The following is a 27,038-nucleotide window of genomic DNA, read 5'->3' as shown; positions in this document are numbered from 1 at the left end:
GACCAATCAGTAGTCTGCTACTAGTCAGCTGAGCCTGCTGAGACAGTGGGTGCACCCTCTGTTTGCATAGTATCAGCTGCAGTTTCCCTGTCTGGCCTTCACAACATCTCCAGGCAATGAGTTCCACAGATTGACTGTGCATTGTGTGAAGAAGAACTTCCTTTTGTTTGTTTTAAACCTGCTGCCTAATAATTTCATTAGGTGACCCCTAATTCTTGTGTTATGTGCAGGGGTAAATGACACTTCCTTATTCACTTTCACCACAGCAGTCATGATTTAGTTGGGAATTGGTCCTGCTTTGAGCAGGGGGTTGGACTAGATGACCTCCTGAGGTCCCTTCCAACCCTGATATTCTATGATTCTATGATTTTATAGACCTCTATCATATCCCCCCTTAGTTATCACTTTTCTAAGCTAAACGGCCCCAGTCCTTTTAACCTGTCCTCATATGGAAGCTGGTTTATACCCCTAATCATTTTTGTTGCCCTTCTCGGATCTTTTTCCAAATCTAATATTCCTTTTTTGAGATGGGGCAGCCAGAAGTACATGCTGTATTCAAGGTGTGGGCGTACCATGGATTTATACAGTGGCATTATGATATTTTCTGTCTTATTATCTATCCCTTTCCTAATGGTTCCCAACATTCTGTTAGCTTTTTTGACCGCCGCAGCACATCGAGCAGATGTTTTCAGAGAACTATCCATGATGACTTCAAGATCTTTCCTGAGTGGTAACAGCTAATTTAGACCCTATTACTTCGTATTTATAGTTGGGGACTATGTTTTTCAATGTGCATTACTTTGTATTTATCAACACTGAATTTCATCTGACATTTTGTTGCCCAGTCACCCAGTTTTGTGAGATCCCTTTGTAACTCTTCGCAGTCTGCTTTGGACTTAACTATCCGGAGTAATTTTGTATCATCTGCAAACTTTGCCACCTCACTGTTTACCCCTTTTTCCAGATCATTTATTAATATGTTGAACAGCGCTGGTCCCAGGGCAGATCCTTGGGGGACCCAACTATTTACCTCTTTCCACTGGGCAAACTGACCATTCAGTCCTGCCCTTTGTTTCCTGTTTTTTAACCAGTTACTGATCTGTGAGAGGACCTTCCCTCTTATCCCATGACTGCTCACTTTGCTTAAGAGCCTTGAATCCTATTAAAGTCAATAGAATGGGACTGGTTCCTGGCAAAATGTTGTTATTAGCAGGAAGTCGTTAATATCAGGGTTGCTATTAGGGAGCATATACTATAATTATTTTCACTGTATATATTGCATAGCACCCACAATGTGCTGGATACTGCACAAGCGCATAAGGAGACACGGATGCTACCCTGCAGAGCTTATAACATACACAGCCCAGACAAACATACAAGCTGAACACGTTAATAGAGAAGTCACAAATCCTGTCCCTGGGCTCGGTCTCCTTACTAGATTGGAACCAAGGCCTCCAAGAGAGTAAAGACCCGTCGTGCCAACTGGGCCTACACATTTACCCCGACTGTCGGCTCAACTGTAAAAAGCATGTAAAGTTTGTAAGATGTTACAATAACCTATAAAAAACAAATATTAAGGGAGACGATATGAAAGGGAGACACAACACCAATCACTCCCTTTCTGTGTCCTTAAAAGAAAATGATTTGGTGGGGAAAGTCTGGAAAGAACAAAAAGAACAGCTGGAAAGAACAGACAGATGCTACTGGAGCGAGCTTCACCATCACGGCTGCCACTCCGGCCGTTTCCTGGGACCCCGGCCTTCATCATCCTGATCCCGTGAGGTGTCCTGGCCAGAACAGGCCAGGGATGGGGGTGGGGGAACCAGATGACATCACCACCTCCACCAGCCCCAGCTGAATCCCAGACACCATGTGGGATGACAGTTATTACCATGGTCCATACCATCTAAGAGATGGTCAAACAGCTGGGGAATTTTCCATCTAAAACCTGTCTCCAGCTAAAGGGCAAGGGAACAAGGGATGCTGTTAAAATGAAAGCTTTATCTAATACTTTAAATTTCAAATGCTTAGCCCATTTAGTCCATCTAAATTAACAGAAGATCCCACTACCAATTCTCTCAGCTAACCAGTCCCCTCCAACTTATTAAAACCACTAGCCAATACACTATTCAGACACCAGTGCGTCTGCCTGGGAATCCAGAGACACCAGGTCAACCCCACGGTCCTGCAGCGATTTCCAGTACCTCACTGAGCTTGTTGGAGTTGAGATCCCCCAGCAGCAGTGTATCTGAGGTATGGGCCACAAGGTACCTCTCCTTCCCCAAAATCTTCACCTCATCAATCTCATAGCCATAGTGGGATTTCAGCACCACTCGGGTTCCTGTGGAGAGGTTCTTCACAATGACCTGGAGAGAGCAGGGCGAGAGGTAAGGAAGCTGGCTGACCCCTACAGGAGCACAACACAAGAGCCCTCACCCTAAGGAAGGTACATGTCTATCTGTCTAGGTAGTTCTATGCCCCAGCCCCTCGCAAACACAGCACCCCTGCAGGAAAGGGAGCATTACCTCCCCCACCCCCATTGTACCCATGGGGAGCTATGGCACAAGGAGACTGAGTGACTTGTTCAAGGGCACACAATGAGCCTATGTTAGAGTCAGGAACTGACACCAGGTCTGTCATCCCAGCTGCCCTCCACCACTCACCCACACTGAATCTTGTTCCTAAAATATGTAAAAACATACACATTTCCCAGCAAACTGATGGAGATGGATCCCTTGGCTAGCAATGGGATTTTACCCTTGCCTGGTAATGTACTGTGTTGACTTCTGTGTATATTTTCCAAATTTTAGGGACCAAAGTTTGGCGTGGGGTGGGCAGGAGGGCAAGGAGAGAGGCTGGATTCCGTTTCCAGACTTTTTAATGTTTGAGTGTTTTACTTTTTAATGTTAACTCTTTTGAACAGAATTTTTTAAACACAGCCAATGTTTTATTGGGGATGGGTGTAAGCAGGAGCCCAGCTGGGAGAGCTGATGAGACCCATCACAGCAGGCTGCAGGGAGTCTACAGGAGGGGCTGGGGAGGCAGACCTGGGTGAGACAGGAGAGTAGCAGACAGTACTGAGGACTCCAAGCATGCCAGGTGACTGATTATCACAGCTTCACTCACAGACACCCGCTTCACACAGGCTATGAACTGCTTACCTGGCTCGGCCCCACATATGTCATTTCAAATTTATTCTTGTAAATGCTCCTGCGCAGGCAGCAATCAAACTGCTCCACCCCTCCACAAAGGGTGCCCTGGGGAGCAAACAAAAGGCAGGTGGAGTGCAGCAAGTGAAGGTCCTTAGATACTGTAATCAAGTCACTCCTCAGGCTTCTTTTCGATAAACTAAACAGATGAAGCTCTCTCCCGGTAAGACATTTGCTCCAGCCCTTGAATAATCTTTGTAGCTCTTTTCTGCACCCTCTCCAATTTTTCAACATCCTTCTTAAAAAGTGGACATCAGAACTGCACGAGTATTCCAGTACTGGGCTCACCAATGCCGTATACACAGGTAAAATCTCCTCTCGACTCATACTCACTACTCCCCTGCTTATCTATCCAAGGATCACATTAGCGTTTTTCGCTAGCATGTTGCTCTGGGCGCTCATGTTGAACTGTCTGTCCAATATGATCCCTAGATCCCTTTCAGAGTCACTGCTTTCCAGGATAGAGTCTCTATTCTACAGGTATGGCCTACATTCCTTCTTCCTAGATGTCTGACCTTCTATTTGGCTGCATTAAAAACACATTTGGTTGAATGGGCCCAGCTTACCAGCTATCCTGACTGCTCTGTATGACTGCCCTGTCCTCACAGTTATTTACCATTCCACCAATCTTTGTGTCACCACAAATTTTGATCAGCAGTGATTTTATATTTACTGTCAAATCATTGAAGAAAATGTAGAATAGTGTCAGGCCTAGTACGATCCCTGTGGAATCCCGCTTGAAACACCGTCATTTAATGATGGATTCCCCATTGACAACTACTTTGTGAGGTCTGTCAGCCAGTTCTTAATCCATTAACATGTACTCATTTTTTAAATCAGAATGTCATGCAGTACTAAGCCAAATGCTTTTCCATAGTCTCAGTATATTACATCGACTCAGTTATCCTTATCAACCAAACTTCTAATCTTATCACAGAATGAAACCAGGTTTGTTTGAAAGACCAAGGTCTTAAATGTGTAAGGGGAAGCAAGGAACAGCCTTGTAGGGCACATCTTTTGCCCAGGGGACTTTCAGACTGGGATAATTTTGAACAGAATCCCCAAGGCAGAGACAGGGGCACTCTCTGGTCCCTGGAATACAAGGGGTTAATGCCAGCTCAGCTCCTCCCCACCCCGCCAGGAGCTAGGGGAGACAGAGGGCAGGCTGCATTTGGGAAGGCCAGGCCAAACCCCTTCTGTTATTTTCCCTGCTGCTGCTGAACCATCCCTTGTGCCATTTCTAAACTCATACGACTCTCATCACATACCAGACTGCAGCAACTTCTTTCCCATCCTAGATTCCAGCCCACCCCTTCTCCTTGCGTTTCTAGGTCCCATCCCTCCTCCCCCTTCATCTCTGGCTGGCCCTCCCAGTGCCACGTCTTGTTGACTGTAGGGACACACATCAGACTCCGCCATGCAGCAGGCAGGACTGTCACTCCAGGACACCTCAGGGTGGCTCTGGAGAAGGCTTGAGGCTATCCTTTCATGGTACGCACCGCACAGAGCCTCGAGCCATCCCTCTTCCATGCTAAGGCTGTGATCGTGTAAAGGTGTGCGATTTCTTTGGGTTTGGCTTCCTCCCAGGCACTCCTGCGGGGGCTCCAGTTCAACACCCTCAGCCTGTGGGAAGAGATGAAGCAGTGACCTTGAAAAACTACAAGCCGCAGGCGAGGAAGGCCGTTCTAAAGGAAAGGCCCAGCCATTAGGCACTATACCTGTCGTAGCTGCCAATGACGACTGACTGGCCCCCGGGGCTAGTGACTGCTGTGGTGAACTCCTTCTCCAAGGGGTCCCGGCTATAATCAAAGGTTTGAATTATGTGGCCTTCCTTTCCATAAGCTATAATCTTCTTATCGCAGCCTGCAGCCACGACACTGCTGGAAGCCCAGGTGAGGGCATATGGAGGGCAGGGGTGCGTCACCAATTTACCCTACAATAAACAAGACAGAAAGTCCTGAACAGAGCAGCAGCACCGGCAGCAGACTGAGCAGACCAGGTACAAAGCCCCCTGCGAGCTTATTTAAAAAGTATGTTTCTAGAGGCTTTCTAGGGCTGACTGCCAAACTTGCCAAAGAAACAGCCTGAAACCAGAGCTCTGAGAGGAATGAGCTGCCCCATCACCTTAATGACAGAACAAGGAGTAATGGTCTCAAGTTGCAGTGGGGGAGGTTTAGGTTGGATATTAGGAAAAACTTTTTCACTAGGAGGGCGGTGAAGCACTGGAATGGGTTACCTAGGGAGGTGGTGGAATCTCCTTCCTGAGAGGTTTTTAAGGTCAGGCTTGACAAAGCCCTGGCTGGGATGATTTAGTTGGGAATTGGTCCTGCTTTGAGCAGGGGGTTGGACTAGATGACCTCCTGAGGTCCCTTCGAACCCTGATATTCTGTGATTCTATGATTCTATGAATGTGTGTTAACTCTGAACTCTACTGTTGACAATTTAAATGTCGACACTGTTAACTACAGTGTTGCACACGTCATCGCTTCTACCGAAAGTCAGACAGAAAAACAAACAAAAAAGCCATCAAGTTGACCTCACTTTGCTCAGCCAATATTTCACTGCTGATCCTGGCAACAAAAACACCCTGATTGCATGGATCACAGGGCTGGATGCTGGGCTGGGGCATAAAGGGGAGCCTGGTTGCTCTTCTTAAGTTGCTGGGACCAGGAATTATTACTACCAATAATAATAGTAACAGGAGTTCAAGCCCCCTAAAATCTTCTGTCACCCCTGCTGCAGTCCCCAGGGGCAGGGAAAGAGAAGATGCACCCCACACCCACATGCCAAACCTCATTATTTACCCTGGTGACTGTGGTTTTCTAGGAACACAGGAACTGCCAGACTGGATCTAGCCCAGGAAAGGTAAAAGAACCCTGCAGTAGCCGATGTAGAATAATCTGTCCCCCACATTAGGTCTCTCTGTGTACGTCTATACTGCAGTTGGGAGTGTAATTTTCAGCCTAGGCAGACTTACCCGCACTAGTTTGATCGAGCTAGCACACTAAAAACAGCAGCACAGCCATAACTACAAGGGCAGTGGCACGGGCTAGACACTCAAGTCTGTACCTAGGGTTGGGCAGAACTGTACTCATGCAGCTGGCTTCTGCCTCCACACATGGAGCCATGGCTGCACTGCTCTCTTTAGCACACTAGTGCAATCAAAGTGAACAAGGGTATGTCTATCCGAGCCAACAATTACACCCCAGGCTGCAGTGCAGACACCCCCACCTAGTTCGAGATCAGCCTAAGCCCTGAAAGAGGCTGAACGTCCCCGCCAGAATCTGGTTAGCGTTCATTATGACAGTTCTGTATATTCTTGCTAGCCATATAAACATCCAACCCCTTTTTGAATCTTGTTAAGTTCTTGGCCTCAAAAAACTTCCTGTGAGTTCCACAATCTAATTACATGTTGTGTGAAAAAGTATTTCCCTTTACCCATTTTGAATTCCCACCTTTCGCTTTCACTCGGTGCCCCCTGGTTCTTGTGTACAGTGTTGCCTCTGCACAGATACACTCATGGGATGCACCTCCTGGGAAGCAGTGCCTGTTGGGGCTGCACAACCAATCTCATGTGGCAACAGCTATTCGAAACTGAGGCTGCAAGAGGGTCAGCTGCCTCAGTTCCTCTTGCTAAAGCCAAGTGCTTCATGAGAGCAGCCCTCCAAGGAAGAGGGGAAGGCAGCAGGAGGGGAGTAGCAAGAATATTACTCTTGGGGGAATTCTGCGCTACTGCGCGCTTGCATAATTAATGAGCCCTGCAGATTTCTAATTTTTTGCACAGAAAAAAGCTTCTGCCGAAATGTTGCTGCAGTTCTGCCTTTTGCCCACCAGAGGGCGCTGTGGCAACAGAACGACGCTGCAGCTCAGAGCCAGCAAGGGAAGAGAGAGAGCTGCCTTCTTCGCAGAGCTTGTCAGACCAGGTCAGGAGACAGGGGCTATGGGGAGACAGACAGCGTGGGGTGCTGGAGGGGTCAGACAGGGGCTCATAGGGGCTAGTGGGGGAAGACAGACTGGGGCAGAGGCTGAATGGGAGTGGAAAAGTGGCACGGGGGGAGGGAGGTGCAGAGCTACACAGGGACAGGGAAGTGGCTAGGTGGGGACACAGAGACACATGGGGACAGGGGCAGATGTGCCTGACTGAATGGGAGACGCTAGGGGGTCAGCCAGGGTCGGCATGGGGTAAGCTCCCTAACAATCCCTCCCCACCCCTCCACCCAAAAACCTGTTCCATACTTTTCCCGCCCATACCCAACAACCCTCCAAGTTCACACCCAGGATCCTTCCCAGCAATTTACTTCCCTCTCCCTCAGCTCCTCCATTACCCCTGACTCCCCCCAGCCTTTGCAATGCTTCTGAGGGGTGCAGGAAATAGGGTTCTGTACTATAGTTAAAATGAATTATTACTCAGTGTTATATATTAATATGCCTAGTAAGGAATCTATTTGTCAAAAAATATTTCCTGAATCTTTTTTGTTGTCTTTATTGTTACAGACATACTTGGTGACAGGTATTTTGAAATAAATGACCAAAAATAATTGAAACTGGTGTGATTATATTGTGTTATTTTGACAAATAAAATATGCAGAATTTTAAAATATTGTGCACAGAATTTTTATTTTTTTGGCGCAGAATTCCACCAGGAGTAGAATATGCAGTGGCAATGCATGGGGAACCAAACAGTTCTCTAAAGTCGCCTCTGCATATTCCCACTTGTGGGAAGCCAGCAAGTCCTAGTCAAACACAGATTGCAGATCTGCTCCCCCAGAGCAAATATCAGATCTAGATGTCATGCTACAGCAGCACTGAGTACGTGTGAAAGAACTCCCGGTAGCAGCTCTGAAGATTTCTGTAACAGAAAGATTACAGAGGCAGGACTATTATAATTATAATTAGTAGTAGTGTCAGTATGACAGGCCGTGGACTCAGTACACCTTCGCCCTGGCAGAATGATCTCTAAGACCATCAGGTTCTGTCACCCTGGGTAACATATACGCACTACCTACTCCAGCTAGAGAGGGAAGGGCCGAGTGGAAATGGCATTTCCTTTCCCCTGACCAAGGCCATGGGGTCCAGCTTTCCGTGATCAGAATGAGGTTTTGGGAAGACCATTGGAAGATGACTGGTCTGGCTAGGTGGCACTCAGACACCACATCCAGCAAGAATTTGGGATGAGGACACAAGATGACTTTGCCCCTGTGGCACGTTGTGAAGGAGGATCAGCCACTAAAGCTGTTCACTTACTCTTCCTGTTACTGCAATTAAAATGCTGCTTTGAGTGGCTGCTGGAATAACGAGTACTCTTCCACCCTCCTGTCCACTATGGATAGCTTGAAAAGCTTGGCTTAGGACTGTTTGGTCTCAAGCCTTCTCAGGAGGAAACCCCAGGTGATAATTACAAATGGAAATCTCCGGTTAAAATCTGTTGGTGTAACTATGAAGAATACACCAGGGGGCAGTGGGAAGAAGGCAATACACATACCCCACAGCTCTCACAACTTGAGCGCTGCTCTCCTGGGCCCCACGGAGATGTGGATAGCCTTGGGTCTCACAGGCACTGGGGTAATTCCCCTACCCACACAAATTCTAGATCTAGACACCCTTCCATGGTTTATTCAGTGCTCCATTAGCCACGCAGTGATGAGAGCAATCTGCTGCCCCTCCTCTGACCGGCCCTCCCTTCCACAGGTCCCAGTTACTCTCCAGGCCTGGTGTGACTGGGGAGGAAGGATGTGTGCAAGAGGGAGTCTTTTCCAAAGAGCCATTCAGTACCTGTGATTCACCTGAGCCTTCGTCATCAAAGAAGTAGCGCACAATGGTTCCATCTGCATGGCCAGACAGGATCCCCTTCCCAGAGACACTGTCAAGAGACACCAGGACAAGTCGGCATAGAGTCACAGCAGCACTCATGGTCCCACTTTTCCCTTCCATCCCCAGCAGATCTGATTCTCATGGGGTTGCAGGAGTCAATGGTAGCCCACTGTTTCTCCTTAGTTACTTCTTGATAGTGCCCACAATCTGCCCGATGGCACACCCATATCAAGGTCTGGATCCTGCCCCAGAGACCTCATAGTCTCTGTAAAGACAAAGCAGACAGACCGACATGGGGAGGGGAAGGTGGGAAGGGAAGGGTATAATGACCGGGTGGCATGTCCTGATAATGCAATGTTACAGTATTATTGGTAAAACACACAGAAGCCGGGAACCCCAAGAGTGGGGGGCTCTGGGCTTATTTATCTTTATAGTGGAGCCTATGAAGCTGCCCCATCAGCACTAAGGAGGACTCTTCAGAGCCAGCAGCTGGGTCAGGAGACTGAGCTGGGGCAGTGGGAGCCTGCGGCAGCACCATACTCACTTGGAGGTTAATGAGACCACAAAAGAATCTGTCCCGTAAATGGTGGAGGACTTGTTGGTCTTTGTATTTGCTAAACGAACCTGAGGGAGAGAAGGACATTGGTCAGTGCAGTCTCTGTCCTCGTGTCAGAAACAAGGATTCACTCGTGGTGCAGCACAAGATGGTTTTTAAACAGAACGAGGGAGAGCTCTCCTCTACGCTGGGCTGGCACCTTTAGGCCAAGCAGCAAGGTAAGAAATCACATGGAGCTCCGTGGTCTCTGGTGGGTTGTGGGGGAGGAGTGGAAGCTGTAGTGGATTAATAACTCACTCTCATGCCACGCTGCACAGTCGTGAGAGACTCACAGGGAATTGGTGCAGTAGAGCAAGTCCCCAGTATAATCCCTTCACTGCTGAGCAGTGCCCGGGGCCCATAACTCAGTGACAGCATTAGGCTTCTCTACCTTCCCCTCGGCGAGTCCAAAGACAATGATGTTCTCTGCTGGCCACAGCAAACAGGTCACTGCGCTCTGTCAGGGAAAGGCACAAAGAAGTTAGAGCTCTCAGCCAAGCTAGAAGGCTTCCTGCCCCACAGGCAGCAATGCCACTCCAATTCGACACAGAGCTATCGGCACATGGAGCCTGGAGCAGATATTAACAGGACAGCACCCAGAATCCTGAGTGGGACTGAGATGAGAATCCCCACGGAGGAGCCTGGATTGGGCCCATTTGTGACGTTGTATGGAATATGGGGGACCATTTATAATATTATGGATACCAATATTACAAAATTCCAATGAGTCATACAAGAAATGCCATATAAGGTATCAGTGGAAACGTTATAATTTGTCAAATATGATACTCTTGTTTATATGTATGTATTATCTTTGTATGAGTTATAAATAGGTGTGAGATATTGATATCTTAAACTTGTGCTGTGTATCTGGGTGACACCCCCAGACAGACTGGCATCAGCACCACCTAGCCTGCTTAATGGCCCATCAAGGGCAATCAGCCGTACAATGAATCCACTGAGAGAAGGCAGGGGCTATGAGTAGGGCTCCGTGTCTGTCACAGATTCCATGATGTCCTGCTACCTCCGTGACTTCTGCAGCAGCTGGTGTGGCTGACCGCAGGGGCGCCCGAGCAGCTGGCTTCGGGGACCACACGAGCTGTGGCCGATGTGGCTGGCCCGGGGAGCAGCCACAGCTCGGTGGCTCCTGGCAGCAGTCCGGGGGCGGCCAGAGCAGCGGCTGGCCCCCCGGGGCTCCCCTCCTGGTGGCGGCCAGAGCAGCGGCTGGCCCCCCGGGGCTCCCCTCCTGGTGGCAGCGAGAGCTGCTGCTGGCCCCCTGGGGCTCCCCCCCGTGCAGCAGCTGAAGCAACAGTGGACCCCCACAGAGCTTCCCCCCCCAGCGACGGCTAGAGCGGCAGCGAGCCCCATGGGGCTTTCCCCCCCGGCTGCGGGCCCCCCACAGGGCTTCCCCCTGGCGGAGGTTGGAGCAGCAGCGGGCCCCCCCGACGGCTTCTCCCCCCCCCACAGCTGGTGCCGCAAGCCCTCCGGGCTCCCCCCCAAGATTCAATCAGGATATTTATGGTATAAGTCATGGACAGGTCATAGGCTGTGATTTTTTGTTTCTTGCCCGTGACCTGTCCATGACTTTTACTAAAAATACCCACGATTAAATCGTAGCCTTAGCTATGAGTCAGCAGGACATGTAGGGATATGCCTGTGGACTGGGAACTCCAAGAGCTTTTCCATGCCCATGTGCTGTGAGCTTGTGTTTGGGACAAAGGAAGTACACACCACCTGACAAATTATATAAAAGGCAGCTGCCTCTTCTCCATTTTATCTTCAGTCCTGCTCCTCGCCACTGGAGCAACTTCTCTACGAACTGAAGCTTTGAACAAAGGACTGATAGACCCATTCTGACACATGGCCAGAAAGGGTTAAGCAGCTTGCAGGCTAATTGACCCACATTCAACCTTTAGAAACATGTTAGAAAAGTATCTAAACAGGGGATAGCTCCCTTTTGTGGACACCCAGCCAGCCAGTTGGCTATGGAATCCCTCTTGGTGGTTGTTCTCTGCTTGCTTTACCTGTAAAGGGTTAACAAGCCCACAGGTAAAAGGAAAGGAGTGGGCACCTGACCAAAAGAGCCAATGGGAGGGCTAGAACTTTTTAAAATTGGAAAAATCTTCCCTTTGTCTGTGTGTTGTTGTTCTCCAGGAAAGAGGGGAACGGGGAGCAGTTATGCTGTAAGAAGCTGAAAGCCAGGTATGAAAAACCATCAGATCATACCTAGAGATTGTTTATCTGAAACCCCAGATATGTAAGTAAATTAGGGAACGTCTAGAAAGACGTGATTAGATTTATTTCTGTTTATTTCTTATTGGCTTGTGGACTCCTCCGTGCTAACCCCAAATGCTTTGTTTTGCTTGTAACCTTTAAGCTTGACCTCAAGAAGGTTATTCTCGATGTTTAATTTTTGTAAGTGGGTTTTTTAAATCTAGCAAAAGCCTAAGTTCCAGATGTATTTTTTTCTTTTTGTTTTTAATAAAATTTACTTTTTTTAAGAACAGGATTGGATTTTTGGTGTCCTAAGAGGTTTGTGCATATGTTGTTTGATTAGCTGGTGGCAACAGCTGATTGCCTTTGTTTTTCTTTCTCAGCTCTTCCCCGGGGGGGTGTGTGTGTGAAAGGGCTTGAGGGTACCCCACAGGAAGGAATTCCCAAGTGCACCTTTCTGGTTTCAAAGGGGGTTCTGCACTTGGGTGGTGGCAGCATCTACCAATCCAAGGTCAGAGAGAAACTGTAACCTTGGGAGTTTAATACAAGCCTGGAGTGGTCAGTATTAATTTTTTAAATCCTTGCAGGCCCCCACCTTCTGCACTCCAAGTGCCAGAGTGGGGAATCAGCCTTGACAAGGGCTGTGATACTGCACTCCATATTCTTCACAGTGATATTATTAGGATATGATTATGATATAATTATGATGTATTTTATGCAAGATAAGTCATGTGAGATGTCATTGAAAAGGTTATGATTTGCTGAATATGACTATATTCATATGCATGTATAATTTTTGTATCTGAAGTTATAAACATTGATTATGTATCTATACTTCAATGTACTTACACCTGGTTGATGCCCGCTAGACAAGATGCTTTCATTCTAGAGAGTGGGTGGTCAAGGGCCATTAGGGAAGAACAACAGGCCTTAGGAGAAGCTTACCTCCCACCCGGTGAGCCTTCCTGTGAACGCTCTAAATAGCCTGTGAGTAATGACTGCTATGACTCAACAAGGACATGTGATGAGACCACACGTCTCTGGACTCCATCTCGGGATGTCCACAGACCGGTCTCGGCACCAAGCTTTGTAACAAAGGGTTCCCGCCATATGCAAAAGCTATATAAGGCAGGGAATGACATCATCTGGTGTTCTTCACTCCCCACCCAAGAAGACTCCTGGAAACACCTGAGGAAAAAAGACTGACCTGGGGGAAGTGCTGGATTTTTAGCCTGTGAATGGAACACCTGGGGATTCCAAGCTGTAAGCATGAGCAGCTTGCCCCGTAAGAATCTGCAGCCTGCTTGTATCATCTCTTAGGGTGAGAATCTGCTATTCATATCCAATCTATTTAGTATATTAAGTTTAGTTTGCGTTTTTTGTTTATTTGCTAGGTAATCTGCTTTGATCTGTTTGCTATCACTTAAAATCTATCCTTTGTAGTTAATAAACTTGTTTTTGCTTTATCTAAACCAGTGTGTGGGAATCATAACTCAGGGGCAAAAGGCTGTTGCATATTCCGCTCCCCATTGAGGGAAGGGGCAAATTTTATGAGCTTATGCTGTACAGTTCCCTGTGCAGTGCAAGATGGTGTAATTTTGGGTTTATACTCCAGAGGGGGTGCGTGCCTGAGGAGCTGGGAGTAGCTTTCCCATGCACAGCATGGCCAGACAGCCTGCTTGTAACTGCAGCTGGGTGTGTCCCTACCTGTATGTATGCTGGTGAAAGTGCAGGCTGGAAGGCTGTGTAGCTTGTCACAGCAGCACAGTATGAGAGGGAGCCCAGGCTGGTGGGTCAGGGGGCTCAGTGGTACCCCAGTTCCAGATGGCACCCTGGGGGGAACCCGTCACAAGGGCCATTCCATGTTAGATGGGCTAGAATGTTGAAATGCAAATCTATATTGTTAGAGAATTAGAGGTGATACTAATTAAGAACATAAGAACGGCCGTACTGGGTCAGACCAAAGGTCCATCTAGCCCAGTATCCTGTCTACTGACAGTGGCCAATGCCAGGTGCCCCAGAGGGAGTGAATCCAACAGGTAACAATCAAGTGATCTCTCTCCTGCCATCTATCTCCACCCTCTGACAAACAGAGGCTAGGGACACCATTCCTTACCCATCCTGGCTAATAGCCATTAATGGACTTAACCACCATGAATTTATCCAGTTCTCTTTTAAACGCTGTTATAGTCCTAGCCTTCACAACCTCCTCAGATAAGGAGTTCCACAAGTTGACTGTGCGCTGTGTGAAGAACTTTCTTTTATTTGTTTTAAATCTGCTGCCTATTAATTTCATTTGGTGACCCCTAGTTCTTGTATTATGGGAATAAGTAAATAACTTTTCCTTATCTACTTTCTCCACATCACTCATAATTTTATATACCTCTATCATATCCCCCCTTAGTCTCCTCTTTTCCAAGCTGAAAAGTCCTAGCCTCTTTAATCTCTCCTCATATGGGACCCTTTCCAAACCCCTAATCATTTTAGTTGCCCTTTTCTGAACCTTTTCTAGTGCCAGTATATCTTTTTTGAGATGAGGAGACCACATCTGTACGGAGTATTCGACATGTGGGCGTACCATCAATTTATATAAGGGCAATAATATATTCTCAGTCTTATTCTCTATCCCTTTTTAATGATTCCTAACATCCTGTTTGCTTTTTTGACCGCCTCTGCACACTGCGTGGACATCTTCAGAGAACTATCCACGATGACTCTATGATCTTTTTCCTGATTTGTTGTAGCTAAATTAGCCCCCATCATATTGTATGTATAGTTGGGGTTATTTTTTCCAATGTAATTGTATGTGTCAAGTATCAGAGGGGTAGTCGTGTTAGTCTGGATCTGTAAAAAGCGACAAAGAGTCCTGTGGCACCTTATGGACTAACAGAAGTATTGGAGCATAAGCTTTCGTGGGTGAATACCCACTTCGTCAGACGCATGTGGTGGCAATTTCCAGAGGCAGGTATAAATATGCAGGCAAGAATCAGTCTAGCGATAACGAGGTTAGTTCAATCAGGGAGGATGAGGCCCTCTTCTAGCAGTTGAGGTGTGAACACCAAGGGAGGAGAAACTGCTTTTGTAGTTGGCTAGCCATTCACAGTCTTTGTTTAATCCTGAGCTGATGGTGTCAAATTTGCAAATGAACTGAAGCTCAGCAGTTTCTCTTTGAAGTCTGGTCCTGAAGTTTTTTTACTGCAGGATGGCTACCTTTACATCTGCTATTGTGTGTTCAGGGAGGTTGAAGTGTTCTCCTACAGGTTTTTGTATATTGCCATTCCGGATATCTGACTTGTGTCCACTTATCCTTTTATGCAGGGACTGTCCAGTTTGGCCGATGTACATAGCAGAAAGGCATTGCTGGCACATGATGGTGTACATTACATTGGTGGACGTGCAGGTGAATGAACTGGTGATGTTGTGGCTGATCTGGTTAGGTCCTGTGATGGTGTCGCTGGTGTAGATATGTGGGCAGAGTTGGCATCGAGGTTTGTTGCATGGACTATCTCCGACAGTGCCCACAATTCAAGAAGGATGTGGAAAAATTGGAGAGGGCTCAGAGAAGGGCCATGAGAATGATTAAAGGACTGGAAAATATGCCTTACAGTGACAGACTCAAGGAGCTCAATCTATTTAGCTTAACAAAGAGAAGATTAAGGGGTGACTTGATCACAGTTGCAAGTACCTACATGGGGAACACAAATTTGACTAGTGGTTCATGCACTTCATTTCTTCTTTAGACCGAGCTCATTGCAGATGCCCTCCCATCCCATTCTATTTCAAGGACTTGCTGCAAGCCCTAATCCCCTCCTTCATACTAGGGCCTCTGTGTGTGCTCCCTTCCCTTTAATACCAGGGTCCCCCATTTGTCCCCCACAGCCGGGGATGCTGTGTGTGACCTTATTCCCCCTTCCCCCCTTACCAGGGACCTCCCTTTACCCCATAACCCATGGGCTCTGAGTGAGACCCCATTCCCTTTACCAGGGTCCCCATTCTCCCCCACCAAGCCACAGGTTCTGTGTGCACCTCTTCTCCCACATTATTTCTCCTCTTTCTGCCTGGGAAATAAGTCCTTCAGGGTGCCAACATATTAAACTGTATTGGGAGGATGGGGAGAAATGAAATAGAGGTATTGTCATGCTGAAAGATGCTAATGGATACCATTCAATCAGTTCTTTGATCTATAGACAATTGCAGAGGTGCTTGAAGCTGTGGCTCTGCTAAACAGATAGCCGGGGCTCCATGTGTCTCCCATTTTTTCCTTCTGGTTTTCCAATTTTCCTCAAAAGCAACAGGTTCTGTTCCCTGATGCCTAAAACATTCCGTGGAATTTTGGAACTGATCAGATATGCCATTCAGAAGTTGTCGTGTTACATCCAAAACAGAGAAATGCCATTGGGTTGGGGATAGGGACTCATAAGCTTGGCCAATAATAGAAGGCTCTGCAGTCTAGCAGGCAAAGGTATAACAAGGTCCAATGGCTGGAAACTGAAGCTAGATGAATTTAGACGCGAAATAATGGGCAATTTTTTACAGTGAGAGTAATTAACCATAGGAACAACTTATCAAGCGCTGTGGTGGATCCTCCAACACTGGCAATTTTAAAATCGAGATTGGATATTTTTCTCAACAATATGCTCCAGTGCAAACAGGAATTAAATCAGAGGAGTCCTTCGGCATGTGTTATCCAGGAGGTCAGACTAGAGAACCACAATGGTCTCTTCAGGCCTTATGAATCAATAGCTTAGTCTCAAAGGAAGAGAGCAGAGCCCCCAGAGCCGGGACCTTAAACACACAGGGCTAGATTTTCAAAAGTAATTAGGTGCCTATAGATGCAGACAGGTGCCTAAGATGGTTTTGGAAGTCCATCTGGGCACCTATCTGCATCCTTAGACAACTAAATACTTTTGACAATCTGGCTCATCGTGCCTGAGAGCCAGAGGAAAGACCTATAGTAGGCCTTGCCCTTACGCTGCAGCGTAAGGGAGCTGAAAGGGAGGCTGGGACTTACCGTCTGAATGAACTTGTTGCAGATCACCTTCTTATCACCCCTGCAGAAAAAGAAATACACAAATATAATTACAGTCAGGGCTGGTAACACTTCCTATTAGTAAGGTTGTCCGACACTTCCATTATAAGACCCTGTTTTCAGTTGCTTATACTTTTGCCATATGTTAATTTTATATTGTTCTAGTTTTTTTAATCAAAATGTCATGCAGTACCAAGTGAAATGCTTTACAAAAGACAAAGTATATTACATCAACACTCTTATCTTTATCAACCAAACTTGTAATCTCAGCAAAAATGACATCCAGTTGACAGGATCTATTTTTCCATAAGCCCATGTTGATTGGATTAATTATATCACCCTCATTTAATTCTTTATATCCTGGGGGACTTCAATTTGAGTGATATATGTTGGAGGTATGATGCTACCAGTACCAGAAAACATTCCTTGGAAATTCTAAATATGGTAGATGACAATTTCCTAACTCAGAAAGCGCTGCATCCAACATGGGGGAACTCTATATTAGACCTTGCCTTGACACACACAGAGGAACTGATCACAGAATTAAAAGTTAATGGTAACTGAAAGTTAAAAGCTAATGGTAGCTTAGGTACAAGTGATTATGGCTTGATCACATTTATAATATGCAAACAGAATAAAGTCCAGAGAAGTAACATACATACATTTGGTGCTTTAAAAAGGCCATTTTCACAAACCTGAAAACAATTATGAACCAAATCAGCTTGCAGAATTTAATACGAAAAATCTGAATGATAATTGGGAATTATTTAAGAACACTTTACTAGATGCCCAAAATACCACAATCAAGGGAGAAGGCTGTATTGGTTAAAAAACCAACCTGCTTTAGAGGAGAAGCAAAGGCAGCTATAAAAATTAAAAAATAATATATAACAAATGGAAGAACAGGGAAGTTGACAATTATGAATATAAATCAAAAGCTAGTAACTGTAGAAAATTGATGAAGCAAAGGGACACAAGAAGAAATCTATAGCCAGCAGAGTTAAAGAGAATAAGAAGGAGTTTCTGAAGTATATTTAGGAAGAAAAAGAATCCTGACAATGGTATTGGTCCATTACTAGATGGAAATGGTAGAATTATCAATAATGCAGAAAAAGGAGAAGTGTTTGTTGGGGTATGTAACGGTTAAGTAAAGACTTGGGTAACTGCTAGTATGGTATTAGGGAGGAAGACAGGGGCAAGCACTGTCTCTTCGCTTGATAGATAAAGTGCTATCCCTCTCCCTTCCCTTCTCCTTGTCAAGGATTGATAAGCGTTGCAGCAGCATAAGGACTGTGGGGATCTAAAGAATACTCTTTGTGTAAAGCAGTGATATCTCCCCCTCCCTTCCTTTCCCAGACACATAAACGAGCTCGGGGTCATGGCCCCTTCCTCCCTTCCCTGTGAACTGCTGATCAAGGGAATTCATGGCTGCAATTATTGCGAAGAAATGTATCTTCAAAGTAAAAACTATCTGTAGAATATGCTAATAGAATGTAGAATATGGGTCAACTTGCTCTTCTCTAACAGTGTTCAGTACATATTTCTGTTCTGTATTTGAGGGGAAAACAGATGATGTAGTCATATCATATAATGATGGTGAAATACTTTCCATTCCACTAGCATCTCAGGAGAATGTTAAACAGCAGCTGCTAAAGCTAGACACTTTTAAATCAGCAGGTCCAGATAACTTGAATTCAAGAGTTTTAGAAGAGCTGGCCGAGGAGCTCACTGGACCATTAATGTTGATTTTCAATAAGTTCCAGAAGACTGGAAGAAAGCTAATGTTGTGCCAATATTTAAAAAGGGTAAACAGGATGACCCAGATAATTATAGGCCTGTCAGTCTGACATCGATTTGGGCAAGGTAATGGAGTGGCTGTCAGGAATAAGGCCCTGCAGCTATGCCTGCCGAGTCTCCTGACAGCCTAATGAACAGAGCTGGGCTGCATGAGCCAGACTGCCTGAAAAAACAACCTGCTTAACTGGCTGAAGAAGCCAGCAAGCTTGCTCTTAAGCCCAGCAGTAGCAGCAGCTTGCTTGCTGCTCAAAGCATTTGCTAAGGCTGTGATCATTCCTGCCTTGCCTCACTCCAGGTAACCCGGCTCTGACCCTCAGCTCAAATTCCTGACTTCAACTCTGACCCTTGGCTCTGGCCCTGGACTCCTATTCCTGGCAGCAACTCCTGCTCCAACCGCTAGGCCTGACTCCTGCTCCAACCATAGGTCCGACTGCCCACGTCCCAGTTCCTGACAATGGCTGATACAGGACGCAGTTAACAAAGAATTAAAGGAGGGTAACATAATTAATGTCAATCAATATGGGTTCATGGAAAATATGGAAAAGGTAATAGTGTTGATGAAAGGGCATTTGACTTGGTACCACATGACATTCTGATTAAAAAACTAGAAAGAGATCAAATTAACACAGCACACATTAAATAGTTTAAAAACTGGCTAACTGTAAATCAAAGAATCATAGAACTGGAAGGGCCCTCGAGAGGCCATCTAGTCCAATCCCCTGCATTCAAGGCAGGACTAAGTATTATCTAGACCATCCCTGACAGGTGTTTGTCCAACCTGCTCTTAAAAATTCCCAATGATGGAGATTTCACAACCTCCCTAGGCAATTTATTCCAGTGCTTAACCTCTCTGACAGTTAGGAAGTTTTTCCTAATGTCCAACCTAAACCTCCCTTGCTGCAATTTAAGCCCATTGCTTCTTGTCCTATCCTTAGAAGAACAATTCTTCTCCCTCCTCCTTGTAACAACCTTTTATATACTTGAAAACTGTTATCATGTCTCCTCTCAGTCTTCTCTTCTCCAGACTAAACAAACCCATTTTTTTCAATCTTCTCTCATAGGTCATGTTTTCTAGACCTTTTATCATTTTTGTTGCTCTTCTTTGGACTTTCTCCAATTTGTCCACATCTTTCTTGAAATGTGGCACCCAGAACTGGAACAATACTCCAGTTGAGGCCTAATCAGCGTGGAGTAGAGCGGAAGAATTACTTCTTGTGTCTTGCTTACAATACTCCTGCTAATACATCCCAGAATGATGTTTGCTTTTTTTGCAACAGCGTTACACTATTGACTCATATTTAGCTTGTGATCCACTATGACCCCCAGATCCATCATCAAATGGGAGTGTTTCTCTTGAGGTCCTACAAGGATCAGTTCTTGGCCCTACATTACATAACATTTTTTATTGACGACCTAGAAGAAAATTTAAAATCATCATTGATAAAGTCTGCAGATGACAGAAAAATTGAGGGAGTGGTAAACAATGAAGAGGACAGGTCACTGATACAGAGCGATCTGAATCACTTGGGAAGCTGGGTGCAAACAATATATGTTTCAATATAATTAAATGTATACATCTGGGAACAAAGAATGTAGGCCATGGGAGACTCCATCCTGGGAAGCAGTGACTCCGAAAGAGATTTGGGGGTCAAGGTGGATAATCAGCTGAATATGAACTCCCAGTGTGCCCAAAAGGACTAATGCAATCCTTGGACGCAGAAACATGGGAATATCAAGCAGGAATAAAGAAGTTATTTTACGTTTGTATTTGGCACTGATGTGATTGCTTCTGGAATAGTGTGCCCAGTTTTGGTGCCCACAGTTCAAGAACGCTGATAAAATGGAGAGGTTTCAGAGAAGAGAAGGTCCTGCTTTGAGCAGGGGGTTGGACTAGATGACCTCCTGAGGTCCCTTCGAACCCTGATATTCTATGATTCTATGAAAATGGTTATAAGACTGGAAAACATGCCACACAGTGACAGACTCACAGAGCTCAATCTATTTATCTTAACAGAGAGAAGGTTAAGAGATGTCTTGACTATAGTCTGTAAGTACTTTAACAGGGAACAAGTATTTGATAATGGGCTCTTCAATTTAACAGAGAAAGATCTATCAAGATCCAATGGCTGGAAGCTGACGCTAGACAAATTCAGATAGGAAAAAAGGCCTAAAGTTTTAAATGAGAGTAATTAACCACTGGAACAATTTACCAAGTGTCATGGTGGATTATCTATCACAGGCAATTTTTCCATCAAGACTGGATGTTTTTCTAAAACATCTGCTCTAGGAATTATTTTGGGGACGTTCCATGGCCTGTGTTATACAGGAAGTCAGACTAGATGATCACAATGGTACTTTCTGGCCTCGGAATCTATGAATTTATTTTATAAATTGCCAATTTATAGTTATTGCCATAAATTTCAGTCTTGCGAAACAGGCCCTTGTTTGGGCCCCTCCCCTGCTATATGTTCTCAGGGCAGTGAGTCTGGGTACTGAGCAGGCACAGAATTCTCTTACTTTGTGTAGGAGCTTTCATGCGGCAGCAGGAACATCTCCCTGTAGAGGGATAAAGTGGTGCCCAAACAGCTCCCTAGAACCACATGCAGGGGGAGCAGACCATTAGGGGGAGGGGGAAGCAGGCCTTTAAAACAGTTACTTCCCAGAACAACTGTAGTTCTCGTAGGCAAGGGCCGCCCCAGATCCATACTGCAGGGGATGTATGTGTCCTGGGTGCATCAGCACTGACCTTCTGAACAGCAATGTCCATTGGGGCTGTGCACACTGCCCATTTCCTCACTCCCCACTCACCTCAGCATACATAGGAGAACATGGTGACCTACATTTGATTTGCAGGAGGCCACAGCTTGAGAGTGAAGGGATTTGACTCCTGCCACATTAGTACAGCCCGGAGTGGAGCAGGTAAGGCACAAGCAAGCCATGAGCCAAAACAATATACCTGATGGGGCTCAATATCCCTAACACTAACTACTATAGGAATGACAGACATTGAGAAAAGCCAAACTTCCATAGAAGGGAGCTGTATTCCTATTGCCCCAACTGTCCCCAGAAGGAACTGAGGAGCAGTCATGTCTGCACTCCTTATAAGGCCCCGGCAAAAGTCAGAGGTAGGCAGGGTGTGCAAAGGCCCTATAGCCTGCTCCTCCAGACCTCCGGCTGGCACACACCTGCAGAAGAGATCTGGCAGGTAGTACTTGAAGAACCTTTGTGCTGTTCAACAAAACCACTCAGTGTAACCAGTGTAACAGGGGACCGCAGTTCAGGGTTGGGTAAGGTATGATTTGAAGGGGAGGTGAGGGCTAGTGTAGAGTGAAATCTGTCCGAACACCAGGGCAAAAATCCTGGGCATGAAGAACACATTGTGCATTTCCAAAGCAGCCTGCGGTATTGGCAGAAAGGAGGCACCACACACACAGGTGCATGGCACCACAGACATGGCACCACACACACAGGGATGATATACTGAGGGCCTCACCATTCCTCTCCGATCTTGTAGACGTAAATGATGTTGTCTGTTTGTCCAATGGCGATTTTGGTGGAGTCAGGAGAGAACGCCATGCCTTTCACCATGTAGCTCTTCCTGCCATACTGGGGAGAGGAGAAGGGAGGAAGCATGGACCGAGGGTGAGGTTAATAAAACATGTCCCAAAAGAACCTCAAGACAGACCCAGAGTAAGGGTCACAGGTTAACCCATTCAGTGGTGTAAAGGCCCATATAATATACAAGCTGATCCCATTCCCATCCCACCTCCATGGTGTGAGCTTCCTGCAGTTATGGACTACACTGCTCTAGTATGGCCAGGCACCTGGCTGTGGGTTACTGCTGCTATATACAATGTCTAGCAGGGAGGTTAATGAGAGTAACTAACCACTGGAACTTATCAAGGGTCATGGTGGATTCTCCATCACTGACAATTTTCCAATCAAGATTGGATGTTTTTCTAAAAGCTACGTCCTAGGAATTAGTTTGGAGAAGTTCTATAGCCCGTGTTATACAGGAGGTCAGACTACACGATCACAGTGGTCCCTTCTGGCCTTGGGATCTATGGAATGAGGGTGGGTCAGTGTGAGTGAGATACCCCAGCCCAGCAGAGCCAGCTGAAGGATTAGGTAACCTGCTAGCTCAGTCTGATTTCTCCTTCTGTACAAGTTGTTCACTGGATGCATGCTAGGCAATTAGAGATATGGCTCCCTATTGCTGTGTTCATGCACACAGCAGCACATGCTTACTCCCACGGGTGCACATGGCCAAACACCACTGCCAGACCACATACAAAAGCATGCATACTCAAACACGCACAGGTGCATGCATTCTCACAGTGGCAGCCCTTAAACACACACACAGGTATACAAACTCACAGGTAGGTGGACGGTACATACACTGGATATAAGAACAGTCATACTAGGTGTGACAGAATGTATCCCTGGGTCCAAGCCCTAAACACTATTGTAATAATCTTTGTACAAAGTATGCCTTGTGAAGCATCATTTGAAAACTCATAATTTGCTGGTCACTATTGTCCCGGCAAAATATGTGTGGCAACATTTTATGTGAAGATATAAGATTTTCCAGTATGATGTTATTAACATATGTTCCAAATCACAGCTCTCCCCAAGCAGAAGTTGGCAAATAGGTCTGTCCTAAACAAAGGAATGTGTGCTCTGCTTAATTGCAGTAAACAGAGTCATCAAGCAGGAAGGGGAAACACAAGAAGCTCAAATAGATGAGAAAAAGCAGCAGGGAACATCCTTCCGCATAGGCTTTTTGTCTCCTGGTATCCAGCTAGAAATGTTTTACAAAAGGGGGGACTGAAACTATAAAAAGGAAAGGAGAACACCCCAACATACCCCTCTCTCTTCCCTTGCCCATCACATTCTCTACACCTGAAGTAACAAAGGAAGCCTTCATTGGATTCTGAAGGAAGGAGTTCTGACCTAGAGGGTTTGGTCAGTAAGACTGCTGAAAGCACATGGTGAGAAACTTGGCTTGAATCTGATATAGTTTGTTAATTTGGCACCAGTAGGGTTTTAACTTTATTTTAGGGCTGTCAAACGATTAAAAAAATTAATCGCGATTAATTCCAAGATTTAAAAAAATAATCACAATTAATTGCACTGTTAAACAATAATAGAATACCACTTATTTAAATAGATCATAAATAGGGCATAAGAGCATGTTAGATAAACACCTGTCAGGGATGGTCTAGATAATATTTAGTCGTGCCATGAGTGCAGGGGACTGGACTAGATGACCTCTTGAAGTCCCTTCCAGTTCTATGATTCTATGAAGATGGTCAGAGACACAACCCCATCCTCAGGGTGTCCCTAAACTTCTGACTGACAGAAGCTTGGACTGGATGACAGGGGATGGATTGCTTGATAATTTCCCTATTCTGTTCATTCCCTCTGAATCATCTGGCACTGGTCACTGTCAGAAGAGAAGTTACTGGGCTAGATGGACCATTGGTCTGACCCAGTATGGCCATTCTTATGTTCTTATGAAATTGGTATTTTATATTCTGATCTAACCCCTGTACCATTTTGGGTACAGGCTACAGACTTCTGTTTCACCAGCCACCAAGAGGACCAGTCAGCTATGCTGGAATGCAAGCTAGCTGTAGATATCTCCAGGCTGTTTGTTTGCTGACACAGTTGTGAAGCATTTGAAAGGACTGAAAAGTTGCCATTTCTCAAGCTCTGAGAAGTCCAGGTGACACACAGTACACACTATGATCATATTATAAAGACTGAAAAATCATCTCTGAGAGTTCAGAAGAGAATGTGTTTTGGGGATTGGTCCCGCTTTGAGCAGGGGGTTGGACTAGATGACCTCCTGAGCAGGGATTTGGAGCAATCATATTTTTGAATTGCTCCACTCGGGCTCCGCTCCAGCTCCGGGCAAAAACCTACTGGTCCGCGCTCCAGCTCCAGGCTCTGCTCCAAAGCCCTGCTCCTGAGGCCCTTCCAACCCTGATATTCTAAGATTCTATTCTATGTGTGTGCTAAAGTATAACAAAAATTGTCAATAACTTATATTTGAATGTTTGCAACAAAAACAAAAGGGGAAACATCTGTATAAGGAAAATCAGTAGATTTATAGTTTAATAGTTTTGTTAAAAAGTTATTCCTGGTATTCCAAAAAATATTTACAATACTTTATACTATATACAATATGTTTCGTGTGCATTGTTTGTTTTACTAAGAAAGTGTACAGTAGTCTCTCTATGGTTTAACTCTGTGTCATGCTTTCTGAAAAGTTTTGACAAGACAGAACTTTGGCCTCTGTTTCAACAAAGAGTTAAGCTGAAGTCCAGGAAGGAGGGGATGGTATAATTATACAGAATATTGCTTAAGCATTCCCTCCCCTGTCCCCTTTACAACAACATAGGAACAGTCTCGGCCATGTAGTTGTACTCTGATGGGAGCAGCATTTGAGGCTGTGCTTTGGGGCTATGAAAAACGTGGTGTAGCATTTCAAGCTGTTATGAGCCCTCTGAAAAGTATGGAGCAACTTACAAGTTGCTCTGCTACTGCCAAAAAACTGCCCTGCATAGCAGCATGCAAAGTATCCGTACCTCACAGACCAAGAGGGTAGGGTGCCCAGTTACACAGAAGCAAAGAAACAATCTCTTTACCTTTGCATCAGCAGGCTTGGTGGAAAATTTGTCCCGTCTCTCTCCATGTTCATCATACAGAAGCACGACCCTGTCTACAGTGCAGACAGCAAACTTGGCATTGTTGTAGGACCAAGCCATGCAGGTGACCTTTGCAGCACCATCCTGGAAGAAAACACAGCCACTGCCAGTCTGGACCGGACCAGGGTCCATAAGAACGACCATACTGGGTCAGACCAAAGGTCCATCTAGCCCAGTATCCTGTCTTCCAACAGTGGCCAATGCCAGATGCCCCAGAGGGAATGAACAGAACAGGTAATGATCAAGTGATCCATCCCCTGTCGCCCATTCCCAGCTTCTGGCAAACAGAGGCTAGGGACACTATCCCTGCCCAGCCTGGCTAATAGCCATTGACTCCAAGACCTCTTTTCTTGAGTGGTAACAGCTAATTTAGACCCCATCATTTTATATGTATAGTTGGAATTGCCAACTCTGCCATGTACATTGGCCAAACCGGACAGTCTCTACACAAAAGAATAAATGGACACAAATCTGACATCAGGAATCATATCATTCAAAAACCAGTAGGAGAACACTTCAGCCTCTCTGGTCACTCAGTAACAGACTTAAAGGTGGCAATTTTGCAACAGAAAAGCTTCAAAAACATACTCCAATGAGAAATTGCTGAACTGGAATTAATTTGCAAACTAGATACCATTAACTGGGGCTTGAATAGAGACTGGGAGTGACTGGGTCATTAGACAAAATGAATTTATTTCCCCATGTTAAGTAGCCTCACACCTTCTTGTCAACTATCTGAAATGGGCCATCTTGATTATCACTACAAAAGTTTTCCCCCCCTGCTGATTATAGCTCATCTTAATTAATTAGCCTCTTAGAGTTGGTAGGGCAACTTCCACCTTTTCATGTTCTCTGTATGTGTATATATAATCGTCTTACTGTATGTTCCATTCTATGCATCTGATGAAGTGAGTTTTAGCTCAGGAAAGCTTATGCCCAAATAAATGTGTTAGTCTCTAAGGTGCCACAAGTACTCCTGTTCTTTTTGCGGATACAGACTATCACGGCTGCTACTCTGAAACCAGTTGGGATTGTTTTCCAATGTGCATTACTTTGATTTGTCCATCTAATCCACAGTATCTCCTCTCCGACAGAGGCCAGCACCACCTGCTTTAGCGGAAGGTGCAGATCCCCCCAGTGGCCATGAGGGGCCTCCTGCCCCAGGGAAAGGTTCCCCCAGCCCCGCCCTGGAGCAGGAGGGCTCGCAGCCCACCGCGAGCTCTGGTTTGAGCGCTGGGATTTGCTTTGATGGCTCTGGATGGACCCCTCTGAGAACGCACGTCCTGTGGCAGGCAGTTCCACAGGCCCGTTGTGACGTGTGTGAAACTATCCCCACGCTCCGACCCGCCAGGCCGCCTCCGCCCCCGCCCCCCACAGACCCGCCTCGCCCCTCACGCGCCCGGACTCCTGGGTCCCGCCCGCAGCTGCCCGGGAGGCGGGGGCTGACCTGGGGGGTGAGCAGCGTCCGCACGTGCCGCAGCTGCATCCCTAGGCCTCTCGCGCCAGCCCGTCCACGGTGCCACTCTGGCTCCGCGTCTCCCGCCTCCGCGTTGCCCCGGTAACAGTCTGCCGAACACCACAGCAACTGACGGCACACGCACACCCAGCACAAAAAAAAACTAGCTACGTCACAGGGAGCGACCCGCACCGCGCATGCGCCAAGCCAGGCA

At 46.1% G+C, this 27,038-nt stretch overlaps 1 protein-coding gene across 2 annotated transcripts in view; it reads right to left on the bottom strand.

The window, feature by feature from the left end:
• Positions 1-26,994, bottom strand: part of IFT172 (intraflagellar transport 172) — a 98,356-nt gene extending 71,362 nt beyond the window's left edge. For both annotated transcript variants that reach the window (XM_065400807.1, XM_065400808.1), the window contains exons 1-11: positions 26,816-26,994; positions 25,309-25,452; positions 22,149-22,261; positions 16,841-16,880; positions 10,007-10,072; positions 9,565-9,644; positions 8,982-9,069; positions 4,928-5,142; positions 4,709-4,832; positions 3,162-3,257; positions 2,205-2,366 (exon numbers count right to left, since the gene is read on the bottom strand). In XM_065400807.1, the coding sequence (XP_065256879.1) occupies positions 2,205-2,366; positions 3,162-3,257; positions 4,709-4,832; positions 4,928-5,142; positions 8,982-9,069; positions 9,565-9,644; positions 10,007-10,072; positions 16,841-16,880; positions 22,149-22,261; positions 25,309-25,452; positions 26,816-26,854 (1,167 nt within the window). In that variant the 5' untranslated portion in view covers positions 26,855-26,994. The remainder of the gene's footprint in view (positions 1-2,204; positions 2,367-3,161; positions 3,258-4,708; positions 4,833-4,927; positions 5,143-8,981; positions 9,070-9,564; positions 9,645-10,006; positions 10,073-16,840; positions 16,881-22,148; positions 22,262-25,308; positions 25,453-26,815) is intronic.
• Positions 26,995-27,038: the final 44 nt, after the last annotated feature.

The sequence above is a fragment of the Emys orbicularis genome, chromosome 3, assembly GCF_028017835.1.
Source record: "Emys orbicularis isolate rEmyOrb1 chromosome 3, rEmyOrb1.hap1, whole genome shotgun sequence".
Lineage (NCBI taxonomy): Eukaryota > Metazoa > Chordata > Testudines > Emydidae > Emys > Emys orbicularis.
Note: the sequence above shows the minus strand (reverse complement) of the source record. Positions and strands in the feature narration are given on the sequence as shown.